Source organism: Crinia signifera, chromosome 3 (genome assembly GCF_055691185.1).
Source record: "Crinia signifera chromosome 3, ASM5569118v1, whole genome shotgun sequence".
Taxonomy (NCBI): domain Eukaryota; kingdom Metazoa; phylum Chordata; class Amphibia; order Anura; family Myobatrachidae; genus Crinia; species Crinia signifera.
Window position 1 is genome coordinate 310051387 of NC_139219.1, and position 26525 is coordinate 310077911.

General features: G+C 43.4%; 1 protein-coding gene across 6 annotated transcripts in view; it reads left to right on the forward strand.

Moving 5' to 3' along the window:
• The window catches only part of TDRD15 (tudor domain containing 15), a 41171-nt gene extending 17752 nt beyond the window's left edge, over positions 1-23419 (forward strand). For all 6 annotated transcript variants that reach the window (XM_083178613.1, XM_083178617.1, XM_083178611.1 and 3 more), the window contains 2 exons: positions 9348-15250; positions 22039-23419. In XM_083178613.1, coding sequence (XP_083034739.1) covers positions 9348-15211 — 5864 coding nt within the window. In that variant the 3' untranslated portion in view covers positions 15212-15250; positions 22039-23419. The remainder of the gene's footprint in view (positions 1-9347; positions 15251-22038) is intronic.
• The last annotated feature ends 3106 nt before the right edge of the window (positions 23420-26525 follow it).

The following is a 26525-nucleotide window of genomic DNA, read 5'->3' on the forward strand; positions in this document are numbered from 1 at the left end:
GTTTAGCCGCCCAAAAAGAAGTGTAATTGCAGCTGCCCCCAAAGAAGTGTAATTGCAGCCGCCCAAAAAGAAGTGTAATTGAGCCTTCCTGCCCCAGCCCTGACTCCCCCCAGGTCAGGAAGATCACATTCTCACCCATGAAGGTGCAGCAATCAAGTGGAATGCAAACAGCTATATGCATTTGAAAGACAATACCCTCATTAAAAATGAGTCTCAGCAGTGGGCACCAGACCAGATAGGTAAAAAAAAGTTTAGCCGCCCCCAAAGAAGTGTAATTGCAGCCGCCCCCAAAGAAGTGTAATTGCCTCTCAGCAGTGGGCACCAGACCAGGCAGGTAGATGAGGCAGTACTAGTTGTGTGTGTATCTGTTTTGGTCAGTTTAATATTTAACAAGACCCCTGTCTGGCTTGATTCTGATATTGATTGATTGATTATGATTGATTATTAATTATGATGTGCCTGATCCTGACCCTGATGTGCAGTTTGTCTCCGTGCTGAAAGATCCCAATCTCAAATGGCAGACTGAACAATCTGTGAATAGCCATATTTAAAAAAAATGTGTGGCAGCCCACTACAGGATACCCCCTGTGCCCCTGGAGTGCCCCTGTGCCCCCAAAGAAGTTTAATTGCAGCATCCCCCAAAGAAGTAATTGCAGCCGCCCAAAAAGAAGTGTAATTGCCTCTCAGCAGTGGGCACCAGACCAGACAGGTAGATGAGGCAGTACTAGTTGTGTGTGTATCTGTTTTGGTCAGTTTAATATTTAACAAGACCCCTATCTGGCTTGATATTGATTGATTGATTGATTATTAATTATGATGTGCCTGATCCTGACCCTGATGTGCAGTTTGTCTCCGTGCTGAAAGATCCCAATCTCAAATGGCAGACTGAACAATCTGTGGATAGCCATATTTAAAAAAATGTGTGGCAGCCCACTACAGTATTGCCCCTGTGCCCCCAAAGAAGTTTAATTGCAGCCGCCCCCAAAGAAGTTTAATTGCAGCCGCCCCCAAAGAAGTTTAATTGCAGCCGCCCCCAAAGAAGTTTAATTGCAGCCGCCCCCAAAGAAGTTTAATTGCAGCCGCCCCCAAGAAGTGTAATTGCAGCCGCCCCCAAAGAAGTGTAATTGCATCTCAGTAGTGGGCACCAGACCAGACAGGTAGATGAGGCAGTACTAGTTGTGTGTGTATCTGTTTTAGTCAGGGGTCTTGTTAAATATTAAACTGACTAAAACAGATACACACACAACTAGTACTGCCTCATCTACCTGTCTGGTCTGGTGCCCACTACTGAGATGCAATTACACTTCTTTGGGGGCGGCTGCAATTACACTTCTTTGGGGGCGGCTGCAATTACACTTCTTTTTGGGCGGCTGCAATTACACTTCTTTGGGGGCGGCTGCAATTACACTTCTTTGGGGGCGGCTAAACTTTTTTGAGGGCGGCTGCAATTAAACTTCTTTGGGGGCACAGGGGCACTCCAGGGGCACAGGGGGTATCCTGTAGTGGGCTGCCACACATTTTTTTTAAATATGGCTATCCACAGATTGTTCAGTCTGCCATTTGAAATTGGGATCTTTCATCACAGAGACCAACTGCACATCAGGGTCAGGATCAGCCAGGTTGTTAAACGGGGTTTCGACCATGAATCAATCGCATCATAAAATTAATTAATAATCAATCAATCATAATCAGAATCAAGCCAGATAGGGGTCTTGTTAAATATTAAACTATCTGGCTTGATTCTGATTATGATTGATTGATTATTAATTAATTGTATGATGTGATTGATTCATGGTCGAAACCCCGTTTAACAACCTGGCTGATCCTGACCCTGATGTGCAGTTGGTCTCTGTGATGAAAGATCCCAATTTTAAATGGCAGACTGAACAACCTGTGGATAGCCATATTTAAAAAAAATGTGTGGCAGCCCACTACAGGATACCCCCTGTGCCCCTGGAGTGCCCCTGTGCCCCCAAAGAAGTTTAATTGCAGCCGCCCAAAAAGAAGTTTAATTGCCTCTCAGCAGTGGGCACCAGACCAGACAGGTAGATGAGGCAGTACTAGTTGTGTGTGTATCTGTTTTGGTCAGTTTAATATTTAACAAGACCCCTATCTGGCTTGATTCTAATTATGATTGATTGATTATTAATTAATTTTATGATGTGATTGATTCATGGTCGAAACCCCGTTTAACAACCTGGCTGATCCTGACCCTGTTGTGTAGTCTCTGTGATGAAAGATCCCAATCTCAAATGGCAGACTGAACAACCTGTGGATGGCCATATTTAAAAAAATGTCTCAGCTGTGCCCCCAAAGAAGTGTAATTGCAGCCGCCCAGAAAGAAGTGTAATTGCAGCCGCCCAAAAAGAAGTGTAATTGCAGCCGCCCAAAAAGAAGTGTAATTGCAGCCGCCCAAAAAGAAGTGTAATTGAGCCTTCCTGCCCCAGCCCTGACTCCCCCAGGTGAGGGAGATCACATTCTCACCCATGAAGGTGCAGCAATAGGTGGAATGCAAAGAGTTATATGCATTTCAAAGACAATACCCTCATACGAATGACTCTCAGCAGTGGGCACCAGACCAGACAGGTAAAAAAAAATTGAGTCGCCCAAAAAGAAGTGTAATTGAGCCTTCCTGCCCCAGCCCTGACTCCCCCAGGTCAGGGAGATCACATTCTCACCCATGAAGGTGCAGCAATCAGTGGAATGCAAACAGCTATATGCATTTAAAAGACAAGTCCCACATATGAATGACTCTCAGCAGTAGGAATAATGAATGGTGATGCAAGATGGAATTGTCCTTGGGCCCTCCCACCCACCCTTATGTTGTGAAAATAGGACATGCACACTTTAACAAACCAAACATTTCAGCGACAGGGCCTACAAAACTGTGGCTGAAATGATTGGTTTGTTTGGGCCCCCACAAAAAATAAACCAATTCATAATATCTCCCTGTATAAACTGGCTCTACAGCAACAAGATGTCATCGTCACTCATCATCATCATCATCCTCCTCTGATTCCTCGCCCCCTTCAGTGTGTACTTCCTCATTCTCAGAGATTATCAATTCGTCCCCGCTGGACTCCACAATCACAGGTCCCGTTATAATCTCTGGAGGCAATTCCTGGTCTTCATTGAATAAGTGATAATTCATTTTTATAAACATCATTTTCTCAACATTTTTCGGGAGCAACCTCCTTCGCCGCTCACTGACCAGGTTCCCCGCTGCACTGAATACTCTTTCGGAGTACACACTGGAGGGGGGACAACTAAGGTAAAATAGAGCCAGTTTGTACAGGGGTTTCCAAACTGCCTTTTTTCCTGCCAGTACAGGTAAGGACTGTCTGACATGTCTACTTGGATGCTGTCACCAAAGTAATCATCCACCATTTTTTCAATGTTGACAGCATTCAATGCACAGACAGTAGACATGTCAGCAATCGTTGGCAGGTCCTTGAGTCCGGACCAGATGTCCAAACTCCCTCCTGCCTGCCCTGCATCCCCGCCAGCGGGTTGTGTGGGAAATCGCAGCTGTTTCCTCACAGGCACAGGTGTGGGAGAAAATGAAGGAGGAGCTGGGGCCGTGTCACGGTCCCCTTCAGATGACAATCTCCTGACCAGCAGGTCTTTGCACCTTTGTAGACTTGTGTCCGCCGGAAACAGAGACACAACATACGCTTTAAACCGAGGATCGAGCACTGTGGCCAAAATGTATTCCTCAGACTTTAACAGACTAACCACTCACGTATCCTGGCAAAGCGTATGGAGGGCTTCATCCACAATAGCGACATGCTTTGCGGAATCGCTCTGCTTTAGCTCCTCCTTCACTTTCTCCAGCTGCTTTTGTAACAGCCTGATCAGGGGAATCACCTGACTAGTGTCGGAACTGACTTCACATGTGGCTACTTCAAACGGCTGGAGAACCTTGCACAACACGGAAATCAGCCTTCACTGCGTTTGAGTCAGGTGCAGCCCCGCTCCTCTGCCTATGTCGTAGGTGGCTGTGTAGGCTTGAATGGCCTTTTGCTGCTCCTCCATCCTCTGCAGCATATAGAGGGTGGAGTTCCAGCGCGTCACCACCTCTTGTTTCAGCTGATGGCAGGGCAGGTTGCAGAGTTTTTGCTCCCGCTCCAGCCTTCGGCAGGCTGTGGCAGAATGCCGAAAGTGTCCGCAAATTTTGCGTGCCACCGCAAGCATCTCCTGCACACTCCTGTCATTTTTTATGAAATGCTGCACCACCAAATTTATTGTGTGGGCAAAACATGGCACGTGCTGGAAATTGCCCATGTTTAATGCCCGCACAATGATACTGGCGTTGTCCGACACCACAAATCCCCAGGAGAATCTAAGGGGGGTAAGCCACAGGGAGATGATTTCCCTCAGTTTCTCTAAGAGGTTGTCGGTGTTGTGCCTCTTCTTGAAACCGGTGATACACAGCGTAGCCTGCCTAAGAAGGAGCTGGCATGCAGGAGATGCTGCTGCTGCTGCGGAAGGCGATGCATCTACCCAGAGGGCTGTCAGTCATATAGTCCTTAGTTTGCCCTGATCCACTTGTCCACATGTCTAGTTAAGTGTACAGTGGGTACAGCCGCATTTTTCAGGGCACTGAGGACACTTTTTCTGACCTCCCTGTACATCGCGGGTATCGCCTGCCTAGTGAAGTGGAATCAAGACGGAATTTGGTACCGGGGACACAATACCTGCATCAACCGTTTAAATCCCACTCCATTGATGGTGGACACCGGACGCACATCTAACACCAACATAGCTGTCAAGGCCGCAGTTATCCGCTTTGCCATAGGATGACTGCTGTCGTATTTCATCCTCATGGAAAATGACTGTTGGACGGTCAATTGCTTAGTGAAAGACGTAGCGGTCTTACGACTTCCCCTCTGGGATGATGACTGACTTCCCCTCTGGGATGATGACTGACTTCCAGGAGCAGCAGCGGCAGTAGTAGTAGGCGTTGTGCTGCAGGATCCTCCGGAGGATCTATGGAGTCATTCATGCAGGTGAGATGGACTGCAGGACTCCCCCCTATCCGGATCGAGGAGGAATTTGTCGAGGAGGGAGTTGGTGGTGTGCTTTTCAGGCATTTTGCTCCAAAAGGAGGACCAAGTGATTTAGGTGTCGCTGGACTGCTAGCCGCACTTTCTGGACTAAACACTGAACCATGACGAGTCTTTAGGTGAGGTTGACCCTAGGTGGGCAAGATCCTTACCCCTGCTTATTGGAGTTTTACATAAGCTACAAATGGCAATACTTTTGTTGTCCGGATGCGGATAAAACAAATTCCAGACCGCAGAGGTGGATTTATTGGTCCTTTGTCCAGGCATGACGATGGGCTTTTTTATCCTATGGACAACAACTTTTTCCCCCACGGGTGCCTCATTCCCCCCTGGTGCGTCATTTAAGCAAACCAAGTCTCCATCCTCCTCGACAACTTCCTCCTCAGTGCCAGCTACATCAATATCCTCCTCCTGGTGTACAACATCACCTTCACTAATAAAATCTGGAACTAGACTGTGGGTGATCTTTCCAGCATATGCAGAGGGCGTACTGCAAATGGTGGAAGGAGCCACCTCTTCACGTACAGTGATGGGAAGGTCCGGCATCACAACCACCGTCACCCTCGAACTCTCCGTGGGGATTTGGGATATGTCTTTAGAAGGATGAGTTTTTTCCAGATTTATTTTCTGAATTTTTTTTCTGTTTTTTTTTTCTGAAATTTATTCAGACTTTTTTGAGTCGGTGTCAGCCTAACTCTCTTTAATTTCCTATTGGGCGGGGAGAGAGGAGGAGGAGGACTTTCCTAGTCATCTGAAGCTGCACCACTAGTCATGAAGTTAGGCCATGGCCTTAGCCGTTCCTTGCCACTCCGTGTCGTAAATGGCATATTGCCAAGTTTTAGTTTCTCTTCCAACGATTTACATTTCATATTTTTATTCCTTTTACGGTTTGGTTTCGATTGTACATGCCCTCTGCTTTCACACTGGGCATCGGCCGTGGCAGACAACGTTGTTGGCATTTCATCATCTATGTCATGACTAGTGGTAGCAGCTTCAGAACTATGAGGAAGTGCATCTTCATCTTTCCTTTGTTTGTTAACCTCCATATTTTGGATCTCCATTATTATTGTGGAGTTATGTCACAGAACAGCGCCACTGGAGTGCAATTAATATATGTCAGTGAGTATGCACCAGCAGGCAGTTATACAGATACAGCAGTATTAGGCAGTGAGCCACAGACCAGACAGGTATGGCAGTATTAGGCAGAGAGCCCCAGACCAGACAGGTAGATAATGATATACGGCAGTATTTATTAGGCAGTGAGCCCCAGACCAGAGGGTAGATACGGCAGTATTAGGCAGTGAGCCTCAGACCAGACGGTACATACGGCAGTATAGGCAGTAGTAGTACGTTTATTTATAAGGCGCCGCAAAGTGTCTGCAGCGCCGTACATAGCAAACAAAAAAAAAATTACAAGGTAACGTACAGGGTGTGTTGAAAAATACAGTATAAATAGGGGTATAGCTGGTAGAACTAAAATCAGCATCAGTTCAGAAGTAGGTGTGGAAATTGTCGAGGAGACTGAAGATGAAGTAGAGGAAGGGAAGAACAGGACAGGAGCACAGGTGAGGTAATGAGGTAGGGTGAGTACGTGAGGAAGGAGTACCCTACTCATAAGAGTTAACATACTAAAAATAGGTGGGTGGACGAACGAAATACAATAGGATAAGTGGGAACGGAGGCAGGATAGGAGGATCAAAAGAGGTTAGGAGGAGGGATAGGCTAGTCGAAAAAAGTGGGTTTTGAGGGAGCGCTTGAAGGAGGTAAGGGAATCAGATAGCCTGATGGGCAGTGAGCCCCAGACCACAAAGGTAGAGATATACGGCAGTATTTAATTATTTATTAGGCAGTGAGCCCCAGACCACAAAGGTAGAGATATATGGCAGTATTTAATTATTTATTAGGCAGTGAGCCCCAGACCACAAAGGTTGAGATATACGGCAGTATTTAATTATTTATTAGGCAGTGAGCCCCAGACCACAAAGGTTGAGATATACGGCAGTATTTAATTATTTATTAGGCAGTGAGCCCCAGACCAGACCGGTACGGCAGTATTAGGCAGTGAGCCCCAGACCACACAGGTAGATACTGTATACGGCAGTATTTCTTTATTAGGCAGTGAGCCCCAGACCAGAAGGTACATACGGCAGTATAGGCAGTGAGCCCCAGACCACAAAGGTAGAGATATACGGCAGTATTTAATTATTTATTAGGCAGTGAGCCCTAGACCACAAAGGTAGAGATATATGGCAGTATTTAATTATTTATTAGGCAGTGAGCCCCAGACCAGACAGGTACGGCAGTATTAGGCAGTGAGCCCCAGACCACACAGGTAGATATACGGCAGTATTTATTTATTAGGCAGTGAGCCCCAGACCAGACGGTACATACGGCAGTATAGGCAGTGAGCCCCAGACCACAAAGGTAGAGATATACGGCAGTATTTAATTATTTATTAGGCAGTGAGCCCCAGACCACAAAGGTAGAGATATACGGCAGTATTTAATTATTTATTAGGCAGTGAGCCCCAGACCACAAAGGTAGAGATATACGGCAGTATTTAAATATTTATAAGCAAGTGAGCCCCAGACCACACAGGTAGAGATATACGGCAGTATTTAATTATTTATTAGGCAGTGAGCCCCAGACCACAAAGGTAGAGATATACGGCATTATTTAATTATTTATTAGGCAGTGAGCCCCAGACCACAAAGGTAGAGATATACGGCAGTATTTAATTATTTATTAGGCAGTGAGTCCCAGACCACAAAGGTAGAGATATACGGCAGTATTTAATTATTTATTAGGCAGTGAGTCCCAGACCACAAAGGTAGAGATATACGGCAGTATTTAATTATTTATTAGGCAGTGAGCCACAGACCACACAGGTAAATAATGATAATATGATATACGGCAGTATTTTTATTTTATTAGGCAGTGAGCCCCAGACCAGACGGTGCTTACGGCAGTATAGGCAGTGAGCCCCAGACCACAAAGGTAGAGATATACTGCAGTAATTAATTATTTTTTAGGCAGTGAGGCCCAGACCACAAAGGTAGAGATATACGGCAGTATTTAATTATTTATTAGGCAGTGAGCCCCAGACCACAAAGGTAGAGATATACGGCAGTATTTAATTATTCATTAGGCAGTGAGCCCCAGACCACAAAGGTAGAGATATACGGCAGTATTTTTATTTTATTAGGCAGTGAGCCCCAGACCAGACGGTAGATAAGCAGTATTAGGCAGTGAGCCCCAGACCACACAGGTAACTAGATATACGGCAGTATTATTTATTAGGCAGTGAGCCCCAGACCACAGACCACCAGACTGGCAGATTCAGTGCAGGCAGCACCAGTGGACTATATATATATATTTATTTAATATAATTAATTAATTATTAATATATATAATAAATGGCACAGCACCAGAGGTATGCCCCAGCACAGAGGAGACCGTAGTACTACAGGCAGGTACACAGTTAGACTGTTCTCCTAAGCAGAGGAGAACAGAGTACACAGCAGCACTGAGGGAGACAGCCCCAGCAAATAAAATAATTACAGCACAGCACACCAGAGGTAGACCGCACAGAGGAGACAGTAGTACTACAAGTACACAGTTAGACTACTACACAGCAGCACTGAGAGACAGCACCAGCGATTGCAAAAGCTTAAGGTCAAGCTCAAGTTTAAGCCCCAGCAGCAGCACCAACACACCCTCTCCCAACCCACTACTTGACTGGAGTGAAGATGGCGGGCGCGGCAGCCGCGCGAAATCCGACGCCGGGAGATGACGTTCTAATCACGCGGACGGACCGAGTCAGGCGGGAATCTCCGAGCACTGCTCGGAATTTGGCTCGGAATGATGACGTTCGTGGGGGCTCGGATCTCTGAAATCCGATCCCGCACATCTCTAGTTAATACTGTACATCTGTAGCTTACTGAATCTCACTGAGGGCCAGATGTATTAAGCTTCAAAAAAGTGATAAAATGAAGTGATAAACAACCAGCCAATCAGCTCCTAAATGTCACATTGCGGAACAAGTTTGAAAAATGACAGTGGCTGATTGGTTGGTTGTTTATCCCTCAACATATTATCACTTTTGAAGCTTGAGATATCTGGCTCTGATTGTGAAATACTTAATTATATTCTCCCTACGAGTCTCTGTAAGACCAGCTATATGCAGTCATATCTGAAAGTTGTTCTTATATTAGACTGTACATAAATGTGTTTTTTCACATATGTCTTTTAAAATGACCTTATTTCTAATTCTGTTTTCAGATACGATGGATTATTTGTCTTTAATAGAAAAGTCTGATTTGAACATGGACTTGAAGATCTTGAGTATCAATTGCAACCCCGGTGATGTGCTCATAAAATTCCAAGGACAGTATATATCGGACTGTGAATTTGACTATCACATATTACAGAAGGAAATACAGCTTGTTCCGAAAGTCAATGAGGACGTCAGCATTGGAGCATTTTGTTTGGTGCAAGAGAAACCTTTTGGAGAATGGTACAGGGGAAAGATTTGGGATAAAGTGAAACAGACTTTTGAAGTTGCTCTCATAGACATTGGAAATGTCGTCAAAGTTGGTCTTCCACAAATTGCGTTGGCTTCTGGTGAATTGTTCACCCTTCCACCCAAAGTGGTGAATGGGATCTTTTCGAACTTGCTTCCACTTGAAGAGAAGTGGACCTTGAGAGCCGTAAATTATTTTTCATCCCTGGTTGACCAGCAGCTCAGTGGACATGTACAGATCTTCTTGCCCCATCAAATTGTTGTGCTACAAGTCCCTAAAGTCATCGGCCATGCCATTGAATTCAGTTTGGCGAAGTATGTGGATTCCGACTCCTTCTGCCTTCTCGTAGAAATGATTCAGAAAGTACCGGCAAACTCTCATTGCAAGCAAATGCCTGACTTGCTTCCACAAGATCGGTCTCCTGATACTGCTCTCACTTTGAATGACAATCTCCTACGCTTCCACAAGATACTGGATCACCTAAGGCCTGATATTTGTGTTGGCACCATGGAAAAAATAAAAATCTCGGCCGCGGTGAGCCCGGAACGGTTTTATTGTCGCATTTTGTCGTGGGAGACAGAGTTAAATAAACTGACGGCTTCAATGTATTCCCACTATGCGACTGTTCAAACAGAAGACAGTACGGCAATCTGTAATTTTGGAGTCGTTTGTGCCGCCAAGAGAAGAGATGGCTTATGGTGTAGGGGAATTATCCAGACACTTATCTCTGTCAGTGAGGTCAAAGTATGGTTTATCGATGTCGGCAGTAGTGAAACCATTCCGTTCTCTTGTGTTCAGAAGCTGGAACCAGAGTTCCTAATGCTACCCATGATGGCTATCCCATGCACGTTATCTCTTGAAAATGATCATATAGGTAGTTCAAAAAATGGCCAGTTAGCACTTTTTAAAGAAGCCCTGATGGGGCATACTGTCATTGCCTATTTAGACAAATTTTGTAGTGACCAACGTCTATATTTCGTATCTCTCTATGATAAGGAATATGAACTTAGTGCGGACTGTCATCTAACAAACAAGCAAGTTCCATTTTTTTCTCCCAACTCTTATACGGACATTGTAAAGTCAGAATGTGATGCAAAAGAGCAAGATATAGTTTTGCCCAAGGATCTACCATTGATACAAGAAGAAACTATTTCTTACAAATCCATACAGATGGAGATGGAATCTATCCATGTAGTTTACGCCGAGTACGTTTTGAACCCTTCAAACTTTTGGGTTAGAACCGACGAGTGTCAGAACGAGTTTTCTGCCATGATGGCTGAGATTGCTGAACAATACAATAAACGTGAGCTTATGGAAATGGTGGTGGAAGATCCAAAACCAGGACAACTATGCTGTGCAGTTTATTCCAAAGACCGGCACTATTACAGGGCGGTTATCATGGAAGTCATCCACCCACAAATTTGTGTTTATTTCCTAGACTTTGGGAATACAGAGTCCATTCCTTTCTACGATGTCAAGGTTTTGTTGCCGCACTTAAGTGCTTTGCCCGCGTTGGCAATGTGCTGCTCCCTTGCACATGCATATCCTCTTGAAGACGTGTGGATCAAAAGTGCAAATGATTACTTTAAAGATATAGTGTTGGGGAAAGAGCTTCTCTGCCACGTTCTCACAAAACAGAAATACAAGTATGTAGTTGAACTGCGCCTTTTGGGTGACTCCGAATCCTCAGACATTGTCTCTCTTCTGGTGGAAGCTGGATATGCAGAACTCTGGAAAATTAACTTAAATTCAAGCTCGTTAAGTTCAAACTCCCCACAAAAAGACACAAACTGGGAAAAGAAAGACGTTAAAAGTGTAGCTCCTGAAACCCACAAATCAAAAGCTGATCAAGACCTAACAATCGGCACTTGGACCTTGAAACTAAAATCACTGGAGCCTAAGTTTTCCTTCTGTGCCCCACCAAATGATTGTCTAATGCCCGGCCTTACGCCCATTTGTTATAAGCAATATATATTTGTGCCCGGTGCTCTTATGGATGTTAGATGTTGCCACCTGGAGTCGCCAGGAAATTTTTGGTGCCAGATGTCGGATAACCTTTTCAAATTAGACACGTTAATGGACAAAATACAGAGACTTTATCTATCTTGTAATAGCCAGTATCAGCATGGTCAAATCGCGTGTATCGCTAAGTCCTCACACCTGGGCAAATATTGCAGAGCAGCTGTGGCGAAACAGATTTCAAGAAATAAAGTTGATGTTGTGTTCGTCGACTATGGAAATACTGAGAGAGTGCTGGTGTCGGAACTCAGAGAAATTAAAACAGAGCTTCTTAACCTGGAAGGACAGGCATTCAGATGCTGCCTGAGTAATATATTATCTCCTACCCACACCAAACACACATGGTCTAGCAAAGCATGTGAAGACTTCAAAATTTATGTCGATTCTGCTTCCCTGGATGTCATGAAATGCACCATTGTGGCTCTCTTTAGTACCAGTTCTGGGGATCTGTGTAACGCAGTCAATTTAGAGTCTCCCTTTGGTGATATAAACCAATTACTAGCTAGTAAAGACCATCTAGTCTTACGGGGAAAAGTTCCACATATACATCTACATACATTTTGTTACTCCAGTTTTGCTATTGATGTGGGGAGTGCAGAAGGTGTATATGCAACTTACGTTTACAGCACCGGAAGGTTTTTTTGCCAGTTTGCTAAAAATGACCAGATTTTTGACATGTTAATGAAGAGCGTATCTATGTTAGGGGAGCAGATCAAGTCCGAAACTGTGACTGGACCAAAGGAGCTTTGTCTTGTTAAGTACAATCAAGATGGCGTGTTTTACCGAGCGTTGGCATTGCCCATAGAATCATCGTCAATGTTCATTGCCTTTTTCGTCGACTTTGGAGACAGTCAGGTTGTGAAAAGCAATGACCTGATTCCTATTCCCAAGAAAGCTGCAGATGTTCTGTTTCAGCCGATGCAGGCTATTCCTTGTTTTCTGTCCGGTTTAGAAAGAGCTCCTCTCACCACAGAAGCTAAAGCTTGGTTTGAAGAACAGTGCTTTGGTAAACTGCTCAATGCTGTTGTAGTATCCAGGGACAACAAAGGACATCTAGAATTAGAACTGTGTTGTGGTAGTATCTCTGTAAACAAGAAAATAAAAGAGATGATGTCCTTGCCTTCTTTGCAAGAGGAGATAAGAGAGACACTAGTCGCACATACCAGCAATGCCAAGCCAGACGTTTGTGGTGGCGTCAACACTATTCATGATCACAGGCAGACTGTAGCGTCTGATTGTCAATGGGCAAAAAACACCTGCAAAACAAGTCCTTTTTCTGATTGGAATGGAAATGAAGTACCCTTAAAACAAGATGAGTTTAAGTTAGACCATTCCATAGATGATTTATTTAGAAAAGCATTAGAGAAAGCATCTTTATGTGATTCTGTAGGAGATTCAAACAATGGAAATGACATCCGTGTCATGGCCTCTACCCAGCGGCCAGTAAACCATCATGCACTTGTTCAATGTATTGATCTTCCTCAAATGGAACTTCAAGCAAATGATAATTGTCTGGTTTATGTTTCCCATGTAAACAACCCATTTGATTTTTACTTACAGCTGGCAGAACATGATAATCAGATAATCCAACTAGTGGAGGATCTCAACAACATGTCTTTCCAAACCACAGATGTAGCAGATCTTGTTCAAGGTGTGTTAGTTGTGGCCCAGTATGCAGAGGATGATTTGTATTATAGGGCAGAGGTTAAAGATATTCTACAAGACCATTCATATAAAGTAGAGTTTATCGACTATGGTAATTCAGCACACGTGAATGATTCTTGCATTTTTAAGATCCCAGAAAAGTTTCTGACTATACCCAAGCTAAGTGTGTCGGTTTTTCTCACTGGTGTTCAGAAGCTTCAAAGTTCTGGCGAGTGGGGGGAAAAAGTTGTGGAAAAGTTTTCAGATATGGTATCTAATGAACCAGTCCATTGCGAGTTCCTCTGCAAGCATGACACACAGTGGGAAGTCAACATAATCTTCAAAGGACAGTCCATCTCTGAAGAACTCATTCAAAACCTTGGATCTCCTAAACAGATGACCAGGGTTAAAAGGGACTCTACTTCAAAGTCAGATCTCAGCTATTTTCATGTCTCAAGCAAAACGATGAGAGCGGAAGCATTCATACCGAGTACAAGTAAAATTATTCAGGAATTTAAAAGTCTGAAATTGAAGGCTGGCCAAATGGAAAAAGTAAAACATATCTGTATCTCCAATTGTGGAATGCTGTTTGTCACCTTGACAGAATTTTCTGATGGCGCTAAATTAGAGCACCAGATTACTGCTAATCTACAGAAGGACAACAATCAAATCTCCATCAACCAAATCTCACAGGGAATGCCCTGCTTAGCAAAATCTGAAATAATACAATCTTGGTTTCGGGCAACCATCGAGGAGGTCTTTCATGACAAGAGTAAGATAGCGGTTTTCTTTGTGGACAACGGTGCACGTGAAGTTATAAGTATGCACAATGTGAGAATGCTTACGCCTGGTGAACTAATTATTCCTAAGCAAGTAGTTGCTTGTATCTGGGAGCAGAGCTATAAAATCGTACAAAACTCATTTAAAACACAAATGAGTTCCATTCTGCAGAAAGACGTGCGAGTCATATTTTTGGAGTTTTTGGAACCTATTAACGCATGGAAAGTGGAAATATTAGTCAATGGTGTATTGCTAAAGCGGTACTTTGATATGACATTCCATAATGGAGAAAACAAGTGGAGTGACTTGGAATCTGCATTTTACTTAAACAATTTTTTGTCTTCTCCAAGTCTTAGACCCTCCCTCAAACTTCTACATGCTTACCCTGGATTTGTTACTATGTTTCATGACCCCTCCAGTTTTTTTGTTCAGCTGGGACAATCCTTCGACACAATGGCCCATATATCGCAGATGATCAACAAACTGCCACATTACCCCTTGCCTGTGACTGTTGACTCATTAAGAGCTGGTTCTCATTGCGTGGTCAAGTGTTTTGCAAAAACAGAGTGGTGCAGGACTGAAATAGTGAGTGTTAATGTTACTTCGATTCTGCTGTACCTTACTGATTTTGGAATTTACAAGTCAATTCCATACTCTGAGTTTAGCCAGCTGAAAAGGATTCCTGTTGAGCTTGCTTCTTTGGCAGCAACGATATATCACTGCACGTTGCATGGTGTGATTCCGCAAGGTGCGCCGTGTTGGTCCAGAGAAGCTGTTCAGTATTTTATGCAGTTTGTGCAAAACCGTGACTTGGTAATTGTGCCGATTACAACTGCTGGCAGAAATATTACGGAGGTCACGGTTTACGGTGACGAAAGTCTGTCACACAATTTAGTTTTGAAAGGACTTGCGATATACTCCAATCTCAAAAAAGAACCGGCCAAAGATGCAGTGGATACGTCTACATCCTCTTGTTTGTCGCCACCGCTCTTGCATGCAGATCATTATTTACCAGATGCTAACTACAGCGACAATGCGTCATACACAGAGTTCTCTACACTCAAAGCAAAGTTAATATCTACTGAACCGCAAAGGAACTCTAAACCTTATTTGCCTGAAGGTGCCAAAGTGGACCATGAAGCTGTGTTTCCTCTCGATCAGCACCTTAGGCAGCCGTAGTAAATTTGTTCACCTTCTGCTTCTATCCAGGGAATATTTGTAAGTATATAAAGTACAAACTGTGAATAGAGTTAAACATCTTGTATAGGGACTTAGGAAGTCATCAAAGAATATCTGGCACAAAGTATAAAAAAAAGTAGTTTTGCACGTGTTGAGCCTTATGCATCCATAGTTGATGTGGCTCGGCATCATTTGCTCATAATTTAGTACAAGTTCTCATCCACAGGAGCTTGCACCTGCCCTAGACTATAGAAGTGTCCTCTATCTAAAAATGAGTCTTAAGACCCATACACACTTAACAATTTCCAAGCCCAACCTCCCGACCGCAGCGTATGGAGGTTGGGCGGGGGACGAACATAGCCTCTGCTGCTGTACTGTGCAGACAGCAGCGGAGCCAGGGAGGAGGTGAATGGATGTCTGTGTGCGGCATTCATTCACCTCGCGGACGGGGGCCAGGGGTGCACGAAGGTTGGTGGCTGCTTAGCAGCTTAACTTGGTGCTTGGCTTGCCCCCAGCATGGCGATTGCCTGTGTCGGTGCTTGGAGGTGATATCATCTCCAAGTGCCGCCGCCGCAACCGTGTGCTGTGTAAATGGTGCCGGCCTGGGAATATTCCGGGTCAGCACCGCAGTGTAAATGGGGAATCCCAAATACCTGGTCTGATCTGGGATTTTGGTGTAAAAGTGGTATTAGTTTCACATATCAAATTAATCTGTGCAGTTCTTTGCACTAGTCATCTCACGACTCATGGCTTATTGAGTCTAGTTGTGGGGTATCTGGACACATCTGTGGGTGCCTGACGCACTATGATGCGCTATGCAAAGTGACGAATGTTCAGCCCTTCTCCTGTCCCGTAATTTCTAGTGAACTTACTTTTTCATTACGTTTGGCTGTCTTAAATTGTGTTGGGATCATTTGGTCTACAGCATTATGGTCGACAGTCACTAGGTCGACAGTCACTAGGTAGACATGGGAAAAGGTCGACATGGTTCTAGGTCGACGGGTCATTAGTTCGACATTGTATAGGTCGACAGTCAAAAGGTCAACATAAGGTTTTTCATTGTTTTTTTACCTGAATGTCAACACAGTGGACATGGACACAGTTTAAAGTGCACCGCATCCCCTCGCTGCGCTCGCAATGCTTCGGGCACGGTACCTCGCTGCGCTCGGCACACTATTTTATTCTCCCACCACGCCTTGGTGGATGGTAGGGCGTGAAATACCGCCTGTTGGTACATGTCGGTTCAAAAAACAGTGAAAAACCCCATGTCGACCTTTTGACTGTCGACCTAGACAATGTCGAATGAATGACCTTTCGACCTAGAACCATGTCGACCTAATGACTGTCGACCATAATGCTGTAGACCAAATGACCGCATCCCCTTCAATTTCCAGCTGTACATATGTTATAATTAATTTGTGTGTGCGTGTGTGTGTGTGTGTTTCTTTCTTTTGTTTAATATAAATAAACTTTTGCTGCTTTCCCACTGCAGATCCATTTTAAGTACTGGTATTTTTAAACGGTATTTAAAACGGTATTAGCATTCCCACTGCAGCAGATTACGTTTAAAAAACCGTTTAAGTACCATTCCCATTGCAGTGAACCGTTTCAAATATAAAGAGTGCCCCCCCCCCCCCAAGTGTAAAGAGTGCCTAACCCCCACCCCAGTGTAAAGAGTGCCTAACCCCCTGTGCCCGCATCTCCCCTCCCCTTGTACCAGGGGCGTAAGTTCCTATCAGGTTTCCAGAAGCAACATGGGTATTGGTGCCCCCCCCCCCCCCACCACACACACACACACACACACACCCACACACACACACACACACACACCCCACCCCACCTTACCCCACACAGAAACACAATATAATAATAATAAAATGACATACTTTTTAAAATGCTTCTGCATCAGAAGTTCTGCCACTATGCTCGGTCCATCTGCCCCTGAAGTACTGTTGCGGTGGGAGGATGGTAGCATGCTGGCTGCCCGGACCCCGGGGTCAGAGTTGGAGGCCCTCCTATGGCTGGGCATGTGCAGTAGCCCTCCTCCAGGCACAGTAGCCATATTCATTTGGGGCTGCCAGTTTCGAGGCCACCCCAGCAGCGCTGCAGAGTTCAGACACGCAGAGCATAATAATGAGCCGCTCATTACATATGCGCATATGTAATGAGCGGCTTATTATGCACTGCACTCATGACACATGCGCAAAGTGGGAACTACTAGTTCTCATCAGGCACAGGGACTGCCTGGAGTTTAAATACAGTTTAAAAGGCATTCCCACTGCCTTAAAAACTGTATTTAACCGTGTAGGACTCTGCTTTTTAAACGGGTTGAAATACCGGTTATCTTTAACCGGTATTTCAACTCTGGCGCTTTCCCACTGCAGCCTTAAACGGTAAATTGCGCTCAAAAATCGGCAATTTACCGTTTTAGACCTGCAGTGGGAAAGGGGGATTAGTGGTGTATTTACTAAACAGTTCTGATTGTATTTATGCCGAAATTTAAAAGGCCAGTGTATTTATTAGTGTTCTCTAGCTAGTAAACTTATTGCCCTTTTAAATTTTCATCCATAAAAATAGTCAAAATTAATAATGCTTAGTACATACACCCCTTAACATTTTCAAGGATACTTAACCCCTTACTTCATTTTGTGACATAAATGCCACACTTTTTTTTTTTTTATTCTCCTAGAATTAACTGTTCAATAAATGAATTATTTTTAAAACCTACTCTTCACACTCTTGTGTATTCATAGAATAATAATCAGAAAAATATGAATGCTATGATAATTATAATTGTCAATTGCCAAATGTGTTGAAAAATAATCTCTTTGTAATAATTTTTTCGTTTTTATATAAGTGAAAAAAAAAACCTTAGATTTTTTTTTTTTTACTGTTTACCGTATTTGTTATACTACAGGTCCTCAAACTCAGTTCTCAGGACCCCATACAGTGCATGTTTTTAAGGTCTGCCCACAGAATCATTCTTGATTCTTTCAAATGTCAGTGAATAATCAGTGCACCTGCCGGTGACCTGGAAAATGTGAACTGTACGGGGTTCTCGGGACGTAGTTTGAGAACCAGTGAGTTATAATATAATATATATGCAACAAAGTAGACTTGCTGATAAATGATGGTCATTTATCAACAAAAGTAGCTATGTTCCACATATGACTAGTGTTCACACTAGGCTGTTTTAGCGGGGTGCCACACCCTGCCCAATTTGTAAAGGACATGACACGCCCTGCTTGTCGGTCCTGGCTGTGGGCTTCTGCACGCCCCCAAGACAGACTTCGGCAGGTGGGCCCGCCCACATTGGTGGTGATGGCAGGTGGGCCCGCCCACATTAGTGACGTCACCGGCTGGGCCCGCCCACATTAGGGACGTCGCTGACCGGGCCCATCCACATTCGAGACATTGGCAGGTGGGCCTGCCCACATGAGTGATGTTGGAGGGTCCGACGCCACTAGAAGCAAAATCGAATCGAAATCGAATGCTTTTAGTTGTATTCAATGAGGATTCGATCCAGATGCATGGTGACGTTTAGTGTATATCGAAGGCAAGACTATATAGTAGATCGAATCGAACAGCATATCAAATTGAATTCCACATCTAACAGTCTATACGCTGATAACGCCTAGTAATGGAAAATTACTTTATAACCCTTAAATATAATGGCAACGCTGAAATAATTGCACACCAATACAAACTTGTAAAAAAATGTATGACAAAGATTTACTTGCCCAAAAAAATTGCTTGATTACAGGTATTTGCAAATGCAGACTAACAAAAGAAACATAAAATTGGTTAGCTAATTTCTTAAACAGTAATTCTAAATCAAATCAAAATGGAAACCTATCAAGGACAGTGATCAGCCATTAAACGCCATTTCATAGTTACCTCCAGCCTCCTGCTTGCCTGTTCTTCCTCAACTGCCTTCCCCTTCCTTCTCTAACTCTGATATTTAAACCTTAATCACATTAATTGCTCATAAGCATTGAGTCGTCTTGGCAAGCTCTGCTTTCAATCATGATGTCATAATTAACCCAACACCCAATTCCTTGTTACTAGGGAACGATTCAGTGGCCTTGGGGTCTATGCATGTGTGGCCCTGTTCCCATGTTATTGATAAGTTTGTGGAGACTACTGTAGCTGGCTGTCCTTGCTCCACTATACTGTCAACATCACATTCTTAAGCTTCTAAAACCCAAAACAATCCTCTCTAAGAAATCACTTTTACAGCACTGTTCTGAATCTTCAGCCATTTTATAATGTTTTTATGCAAGTCATAGGTGACAAAATGGTTGCTGCTTCTAACAAACATCTGCTGCTTAGTGCAAAGAGTAGGCCTCATACGCTGTGGCTAGTACCTTGTGCAACAAGCAAATGCCATCTGCAGCGATAATAACAGTATTTAAGCAAACAGAGTGTAATAAAAGCATAGAATTATTGATGCATTTAATTTCTGTTTTAACAACGCACCTTAAGAACTGGTTATCCAAAAATATATTTCGCTTTCATCCGTATGGGATACTGGGATAGTCTTAATATAATGGGGATTAGAGGGTATCTGCAGGAGACAGGCACATACAAAATTCTTCAGCTGGGTGTACTGGCTCCTCCCCTCTATGTCCCCACCCACAAGTTTAGAAAAATGTGCCCTCAGGGGAGGTTGCACACTTCTGGAGCTCTAGAGAGTTTTTCTTCAGTTTAATTTAATTTTATTATTTTGGGTTTGCTGTTTGGACTTAACAGCTTTCCTGCTTCGAGGGAAGCGAGGTGAGCAGGCCTCTTAAGGAACCAAACTGTCCCTGCTGCAGGACACCTGTCCTGAGTGGGTTCTTGACACCGTGGGCATTGCGCTGCAGGGTAGCACAACCCCAGCATGCTATACAACCCTGGATCAGTCCGAAGACAACTGTGGTGAGTACTACCCAGGGTCATCTCAGATGGTTACCCTGGCTTTACAGTGAGCCTCCTGCTCAGACTGGATGCTTGGTACTGCCACTGGACCACCAGGGCAAGTTTTACCACAAATATGCTGTTAACAGCAAGCGCCAGTAAAAATATATGTAAAAGCACCAGTGCCATTGTAATGGGTGGGGCTTGCCCAGAGCAGGACCAGAGCTCTGTGGGCGTGAAAATTACTGCTTCTCGCTGGGTGCTGGAAGTCCATTCATACCTGGGCATCCCAGATTCAGGAAGGACTGGTAGGAGATATGTCCATGGCTCAGGTGATCGAGAAATTACCCCATATCCAAGACACAGCAAAGGTGCTTTGCGAAGCACAAAAGGAATTGGAAGCCATTAACACATTCAAAGTGGACTGGAAAAATCCTGAAAAGCGTTTTCAGGTGTCAAAACGCTTTATAGCCACTTTTCCTTTCAAACCGTTGGAAGGAAAGTGTGGGAGGAGCCTCCGGTGGTTGATGCATCGGTCTCCCGTATATCAAAAAAGGTGGTGCTCCCAGTTCCTGGGACCTCCACGCTTAAGGATGGATCAAATAAAATGCTTGAGACCAAATGAAGCAGGCAATCCACAAGCTTGTTCAATCTCAGGTACTTATACCTATCCCAATACTGGAACAGGGGAGGGGTTATTACTCCAACCTGTTTGTGGTACCGAAGCCGGATAGCTCGGTCCGACCCAACATCAAACTTGAAGTCCCTGAATCCATACTTAAAGGTGTTAAAATTCAGGATGGAGTCCTTGCGGGTCGTAACTGCAAGTCTGGAAGAGGAAGAATTCCTTGCTTCCCTGGACGTGAAGGATGACTACCTTCACATCCCAATTTGGCCCCCACACCAGGCTTTCCTGCAGTTTGCCCTAAAAGACAAACATTTACAGTTCCAGGCCTTACCCTTTGGCCTGTCTACTGCCCTGCACATCTTTACGAAGGGATTGCGGAAATTATGTTCTTACTCAGAACAAACGGGATAAGTCATCAACATTAGTGGTGCGGCTAAGTATCAAAGTCCACGGCGATGTATCTGGGGCTATATGACGCAATATGAGGACAGCTGTTAAAACAAGAAAAAAATAAATAAGCTTGGAACACGTACTCTCACAAAATGGTTTTTGCATCCAGGCATTCTCTCTGACCATTTGACTGTCTATCACGCTCCCGTCGACCTAACATTTGCATATACATTTTGTTACTATCGATCTAGATGCGGTTGATTATCTTCAGGCTACTAACTAGACGGGTTTGACTAAGCATGGTCGACCATAGATACCGTCGAACTGCTATATACAACTATCCGCCAGTGGGTGGTATTGAATGCGGTACCTCACATGCAATACCCCGCTATCTCGCCCGGCAGTTGCTGGGTGGCAGGATTGCATAGGATACATTGTATGCGAGCTTTTGCATACAATGTATCGTATGCAATTCCAGCAAGGGCTATGGGCTGGGATGATTAATCATGGATTTGCGTTGTGAGGCACACGGGAAGGCAACTCGCATCGCAAAAACGACATGCGATGTGTCACCTTTTCATGCGATACGTCGGAATCGCACAAAAAGTTGGCCATATCGCACTAGTGGATGAGGACCTTAACAGGACTGAATTAGGCTCTTCCGAATTTAAAGGTTGCATTCAGTTGTTCTAGAAATAGGTTCCTCATTTGAGAGCTTTTCAATTTTACATTGCAACTATTCATCTAATGTGTAAACTCCACCGGGGCTTGGAGTGATGTGAATGATTTATTATGGTGTGTGTGTGTGTGTGTGTGCGTGTATAACTATTAATAGTAACTTCTATTATATGAACTTCATTCACTCCCTATATTTATATTGCAATACTGCTTCATGTGTTTTATTTTTCAGGCGCGTGAAAATGGTGGATAAGCAGCACCACACAAGATTATTTGGCTGCTGAAACTGCCTGGAAGGACATGGACTTAAAAGAGACATTATCTGATACATTGCTATCTCTGCGGCCAATCGACCATTACTGAAAGTTATCGTTTAAGAGTTTTTGAAAGTTTAAATGTAAAAGGTCCTCAAGGATCTTAATTTTCAGTCCATATGGAGTATTTTTTTTAAGCAAAATGCTGCCCCCTTATTTACTTGACAAATATTATTAGTTTGTTTTAATAGAATATTCTTGTTTTGTTATAACATTTAATTCATCGTCTGTCTCAGACATTCCTCAAGGCACACCAACAGTGCAGGTTTTAGTGATATCCAGGCTTCAGCACAGATGGTTTAATCAGAATCCCTCAGATACTGATTAAGTCACCTGTGCTCAAGCCTGGATATCTACAAAACCTGCACTGTTGGTGTGCCTTGAGGACCGTGGTTGGGAATGCCTGGTCTATCTTGTATTGAAGAGCGACGAACAACCAGCCAATCAGCTCCTAACTGCCGTGTCACAGATTGGATTTGAAAAAATGGCAGGTAGGAGCGGACTGGCTGGTCGTTTATCACTTTAACCTTGATCACATTTTTGAATCTTGGTGCATCTTGGGTCAGCATGGCCAAATCTTGCCCTGCGGGGGAACATTATCAGGAGCTTCAAATCAATCTATAGCTGGTCTAGTACTAGGCGGGTTGCCAGAAATCCGTGCATATAATGGTATAATAAAAATAATCTATTAACTAAAGGTTTGAATGTGGGATTTATGCACCACTTCTGTGCCCTATGGGGAATGTATCATTAGTTGTAGTAGCATTCTGATTTGCTGAAATAGGGAATGCTTTAAGAAATTGCTGGCGTTTTATAGATGAGTAAGCAATGTTTGTGCACCCTTACTGTGACCCAAACATACATGTGACCAGATGTATTCACAAACCAAACTATGTTCCAGCAATTGGTTGGATGGGTCTAGTTAAGCTCATGATCCTGCATATGAAAATAAAATATGTTTAGCTTTACACCCAGTAGAGACGGATGAATGCCTCATTAAGAATTGATTATGGCACTTAGTGGCTCATGCCTCAGTGTTGTCTATTCCTGTTGAAAATAGAAGGCTGTGATGTCGTGAATTAAGAGAGCAAACTCACAATATTGCAATCTCTGCACAGTGTTGGCATTGATTAGAACGCTCCTTAACGGTAATGGGGGTGAGGTGCAGTGTTCTGCTACTGAATCAATTTTTACAGTACATACTGTATTTTTTTCTCCTTCTGATCTATATATGTTTGTCAAAATTTAAACAAATGTTTACTTTACTGGTCAAAAAATAATAAAGACATTTAAAAATCCTGTATTTTCTTCTTCAAACTAGTTTCAAACTAGTTTCCAAAAGGGATGGTCTCTCTCGTTATCTAAAGACAAATATTTATTTTATCAAGTCCAACACCTTCATCAGGAGCGTAGCAGACAGAGATGGTATAATGAGTCCTGATAAAGTGCGCTATATAAAGTAAACTAACTTACTTACTTAGGCCATCAATTAGTATTCATTACAAGCAATAAAGTTTTCATAAAATCACACAAAAACATGTGGAAAAGAGACCAAAATGATTTTATTGGTCTGGAGCGTTGTTATCCCACACATTGGGGCAATGATACTGGCAAAAGAGAACTTCTGTCCTTCTTATCCTCAGTTTTTGGATGAGAAGAATAGGCGATCTCTTTTGAGGGCAGACCTGCCAGTATCCTTGCCCCATTGTGTGTGATATGGTCGAACGGGTTTGAAGATTGACGTGAGCATTAGGTCGACAATCAAAATGTTGACCTGAGCATTTTAGGTATTTTTTTTGAGCCTACATGTGCCGACAGGCGGTATTTTATGCCCTACCATCCACTAAGGCGAGGAGGGGGAACAGAATAGTGTGCCCAAAGCATACACGGTACACTTTTTGACAGTGTCCATGTCAACTATGTTGACTTTCGGGACAAAAACCTTTTGACTGTCGACCTAATGTTTGTGTTGACCTTCCAAACCTGTCAGCCTTAGCCATGTCGACCTCCCGTGATCGACTAAATGCATGTTAACCTAAAAAGGATTTACCCAATGACCCATACATGCTAATACTGTATGTAAGTCCAGCTATCCTAGTAGATCCGATACCTGGTGTAATTGGGGATTACGCAAGCCTAATTCCTGATAAGCAGCCGCTGGTCGGGTGAAAAATAGTTCTGCGACTTCTCATCCCATATGTATTCACTCAATTGTGTGTTCATTTTCGGCCACTAAAAACAGTTGCTATTTGTATACCGTAATTACTAGAGACAGGATTATATTCACCATAAAAAGCTTGAAATATGCATGCAAATATGCATGAAAAATACTTAAAATATGCATGAAAAGTGTTAAAATATGCTACATTAAATAATAAAAAAAGTAATTTTTAACTTATTTATTTAAAAATCAGCATAAAATTAGTTGCAAATAAACCTCAAAAATAGGCGCACAGCATCTGCAGATGTTTAGTGCTGTACACAGGACTTTTTTTCTCCCTGGCTGCTACAGCAGACTGCAACGTCCTAGGCTCTTCTTGCATCAACTACATGGACCCTCATCTCCAGAGCCGATGGATCAAATGTCACCATAGCATGTGAGGGCGGCACAGTGGAAGGCTTCCTCCCTGCGCCGCATACTCACTGTGACACGGCATTTCCTCCGCCCACGTGATGTCACAACCGTTCTGCCCACCTCCTCTGCTGCAGAAGTCTGTCTCTTGGTGTAAAGTCCCAGACCAGGGGCAGGCAAAGGTTCAGGAGCTTCGTAATGGCATCCGCCCCGACTGACTTTTATAAACATGGATTGGCAGCCTAGAGCAGTGTCAGACATAACGTACATCCAAGGTTCCCCACACTGCGCACATATTGCCCCAGCCTGCACACTCTACAACTACCCGACCAGCAACAGCAGGGCAAAGCAGTGCTGTGACTCACGGGTGGAAAGGGTGCGGAGCCTAAAATATGCACCATCACTAGATTTTAGGTAAAATATGCAATAACCAGTGAGAATGGGCAAAATATGCAAATGCATATGCAAATGCATATAATCCTGTCTCTAGTAATTGCCATCGGACATTAATCGCGCTATCTGCTCATTTTTATTGGCCAAAAATACATTGGGGCTAATAGGAATTGAATGTTTGGGCTGCACGTTTTAAAAAAAAAATTATTTGTTGTAATTCAAATTTTTTTTTTTTTTTCCTGCTTCAACTGTATTTTGTGCATACTCTATAATTAACATGTTACTTTAAGGTCTATCTTTTAGGGGCCATATGTTTGTGCATCCCATTGGCCTGGTGCATGTTTTACTACATTGTGATAATTTATGGGGTGGGTGAAAAGAATCCAATTAGCATCTACCATACCATTTTATAGCATGTACTTGATAAATGCTTCCTCAAAGCTGGCTGGTTGCTATGGACAACATGTCCATTTACACTATTTCCCTTTTTTCCCACTGCTTGATATATAAACTCCTGCAGCAACCGAAAAACTAAAACAGAGCATAGGTAACAACTAGCATCACAATTCCCTGTACACAATACAGCGGAGATGTGGGGAAGCAGAGGAGTGGGCCAGGGGTAGGTTATCATTGGTAGAGATGAGTGGTTACAAATGAGAATAGGTTTGTGTGTAGATGGTCGCTGAGTAGAGAGCAGTAATTGAAGTGCAAGAGAAGAGGCCTATGAGAACATGAGGGAAGAGTGCTCTGTTTCAAGAAGCTTACAATCTAGAGGTAGTCTAACAGGTGACAGGAGGTGCAGGCAAGGAGTCTTGAAGGCAGGAACAGAGCATGGCAGGTATAGTCAGGATATTAGCGGTACTAGGTTATGCAGGAACGTACACTTTGATGAATAGGTGAGTTTTCAGCAGCCACTTGAAGCTTTGCAAGGATTGGAAGAGCCTAATGGAGAGGAGGAGCTCATTTCAGTGAAGAGAGGCAGCACGGGCAAAATTTTGGATATGCACATGAGATGCAGTGACCAGGATAGAGGAGAGGCGAAAGCAAACAAAGAATCGGGCACAATACCTATGACACATATCATTAAAAATAAAAAAAATTATAGATATTTAATATACCTAGATCTTCAAATACTTAAATTATGCAGCTCCCAGAGTTAACTTGGATAATTACTTAATGCACTAGAACAGTGATGAATTAAGAGAGCGCAAATTAAGTTTATACATTATTATTTTTTTAAACACATTTTATTGTATCAGTTATAAAGCATAATCCTACATACCAAGGATATCAACTTTTCCTTATTTCACTTGTTGCACCACGAAGGGTGACTATTTGTAAATAGACATGAAGTTCAGTTTATACTGAGATGTTATTAACAAATAATATTATATAATTCGATCTGTAGAAATTTCCGACCATGCTTCTTCTTGGAATTTT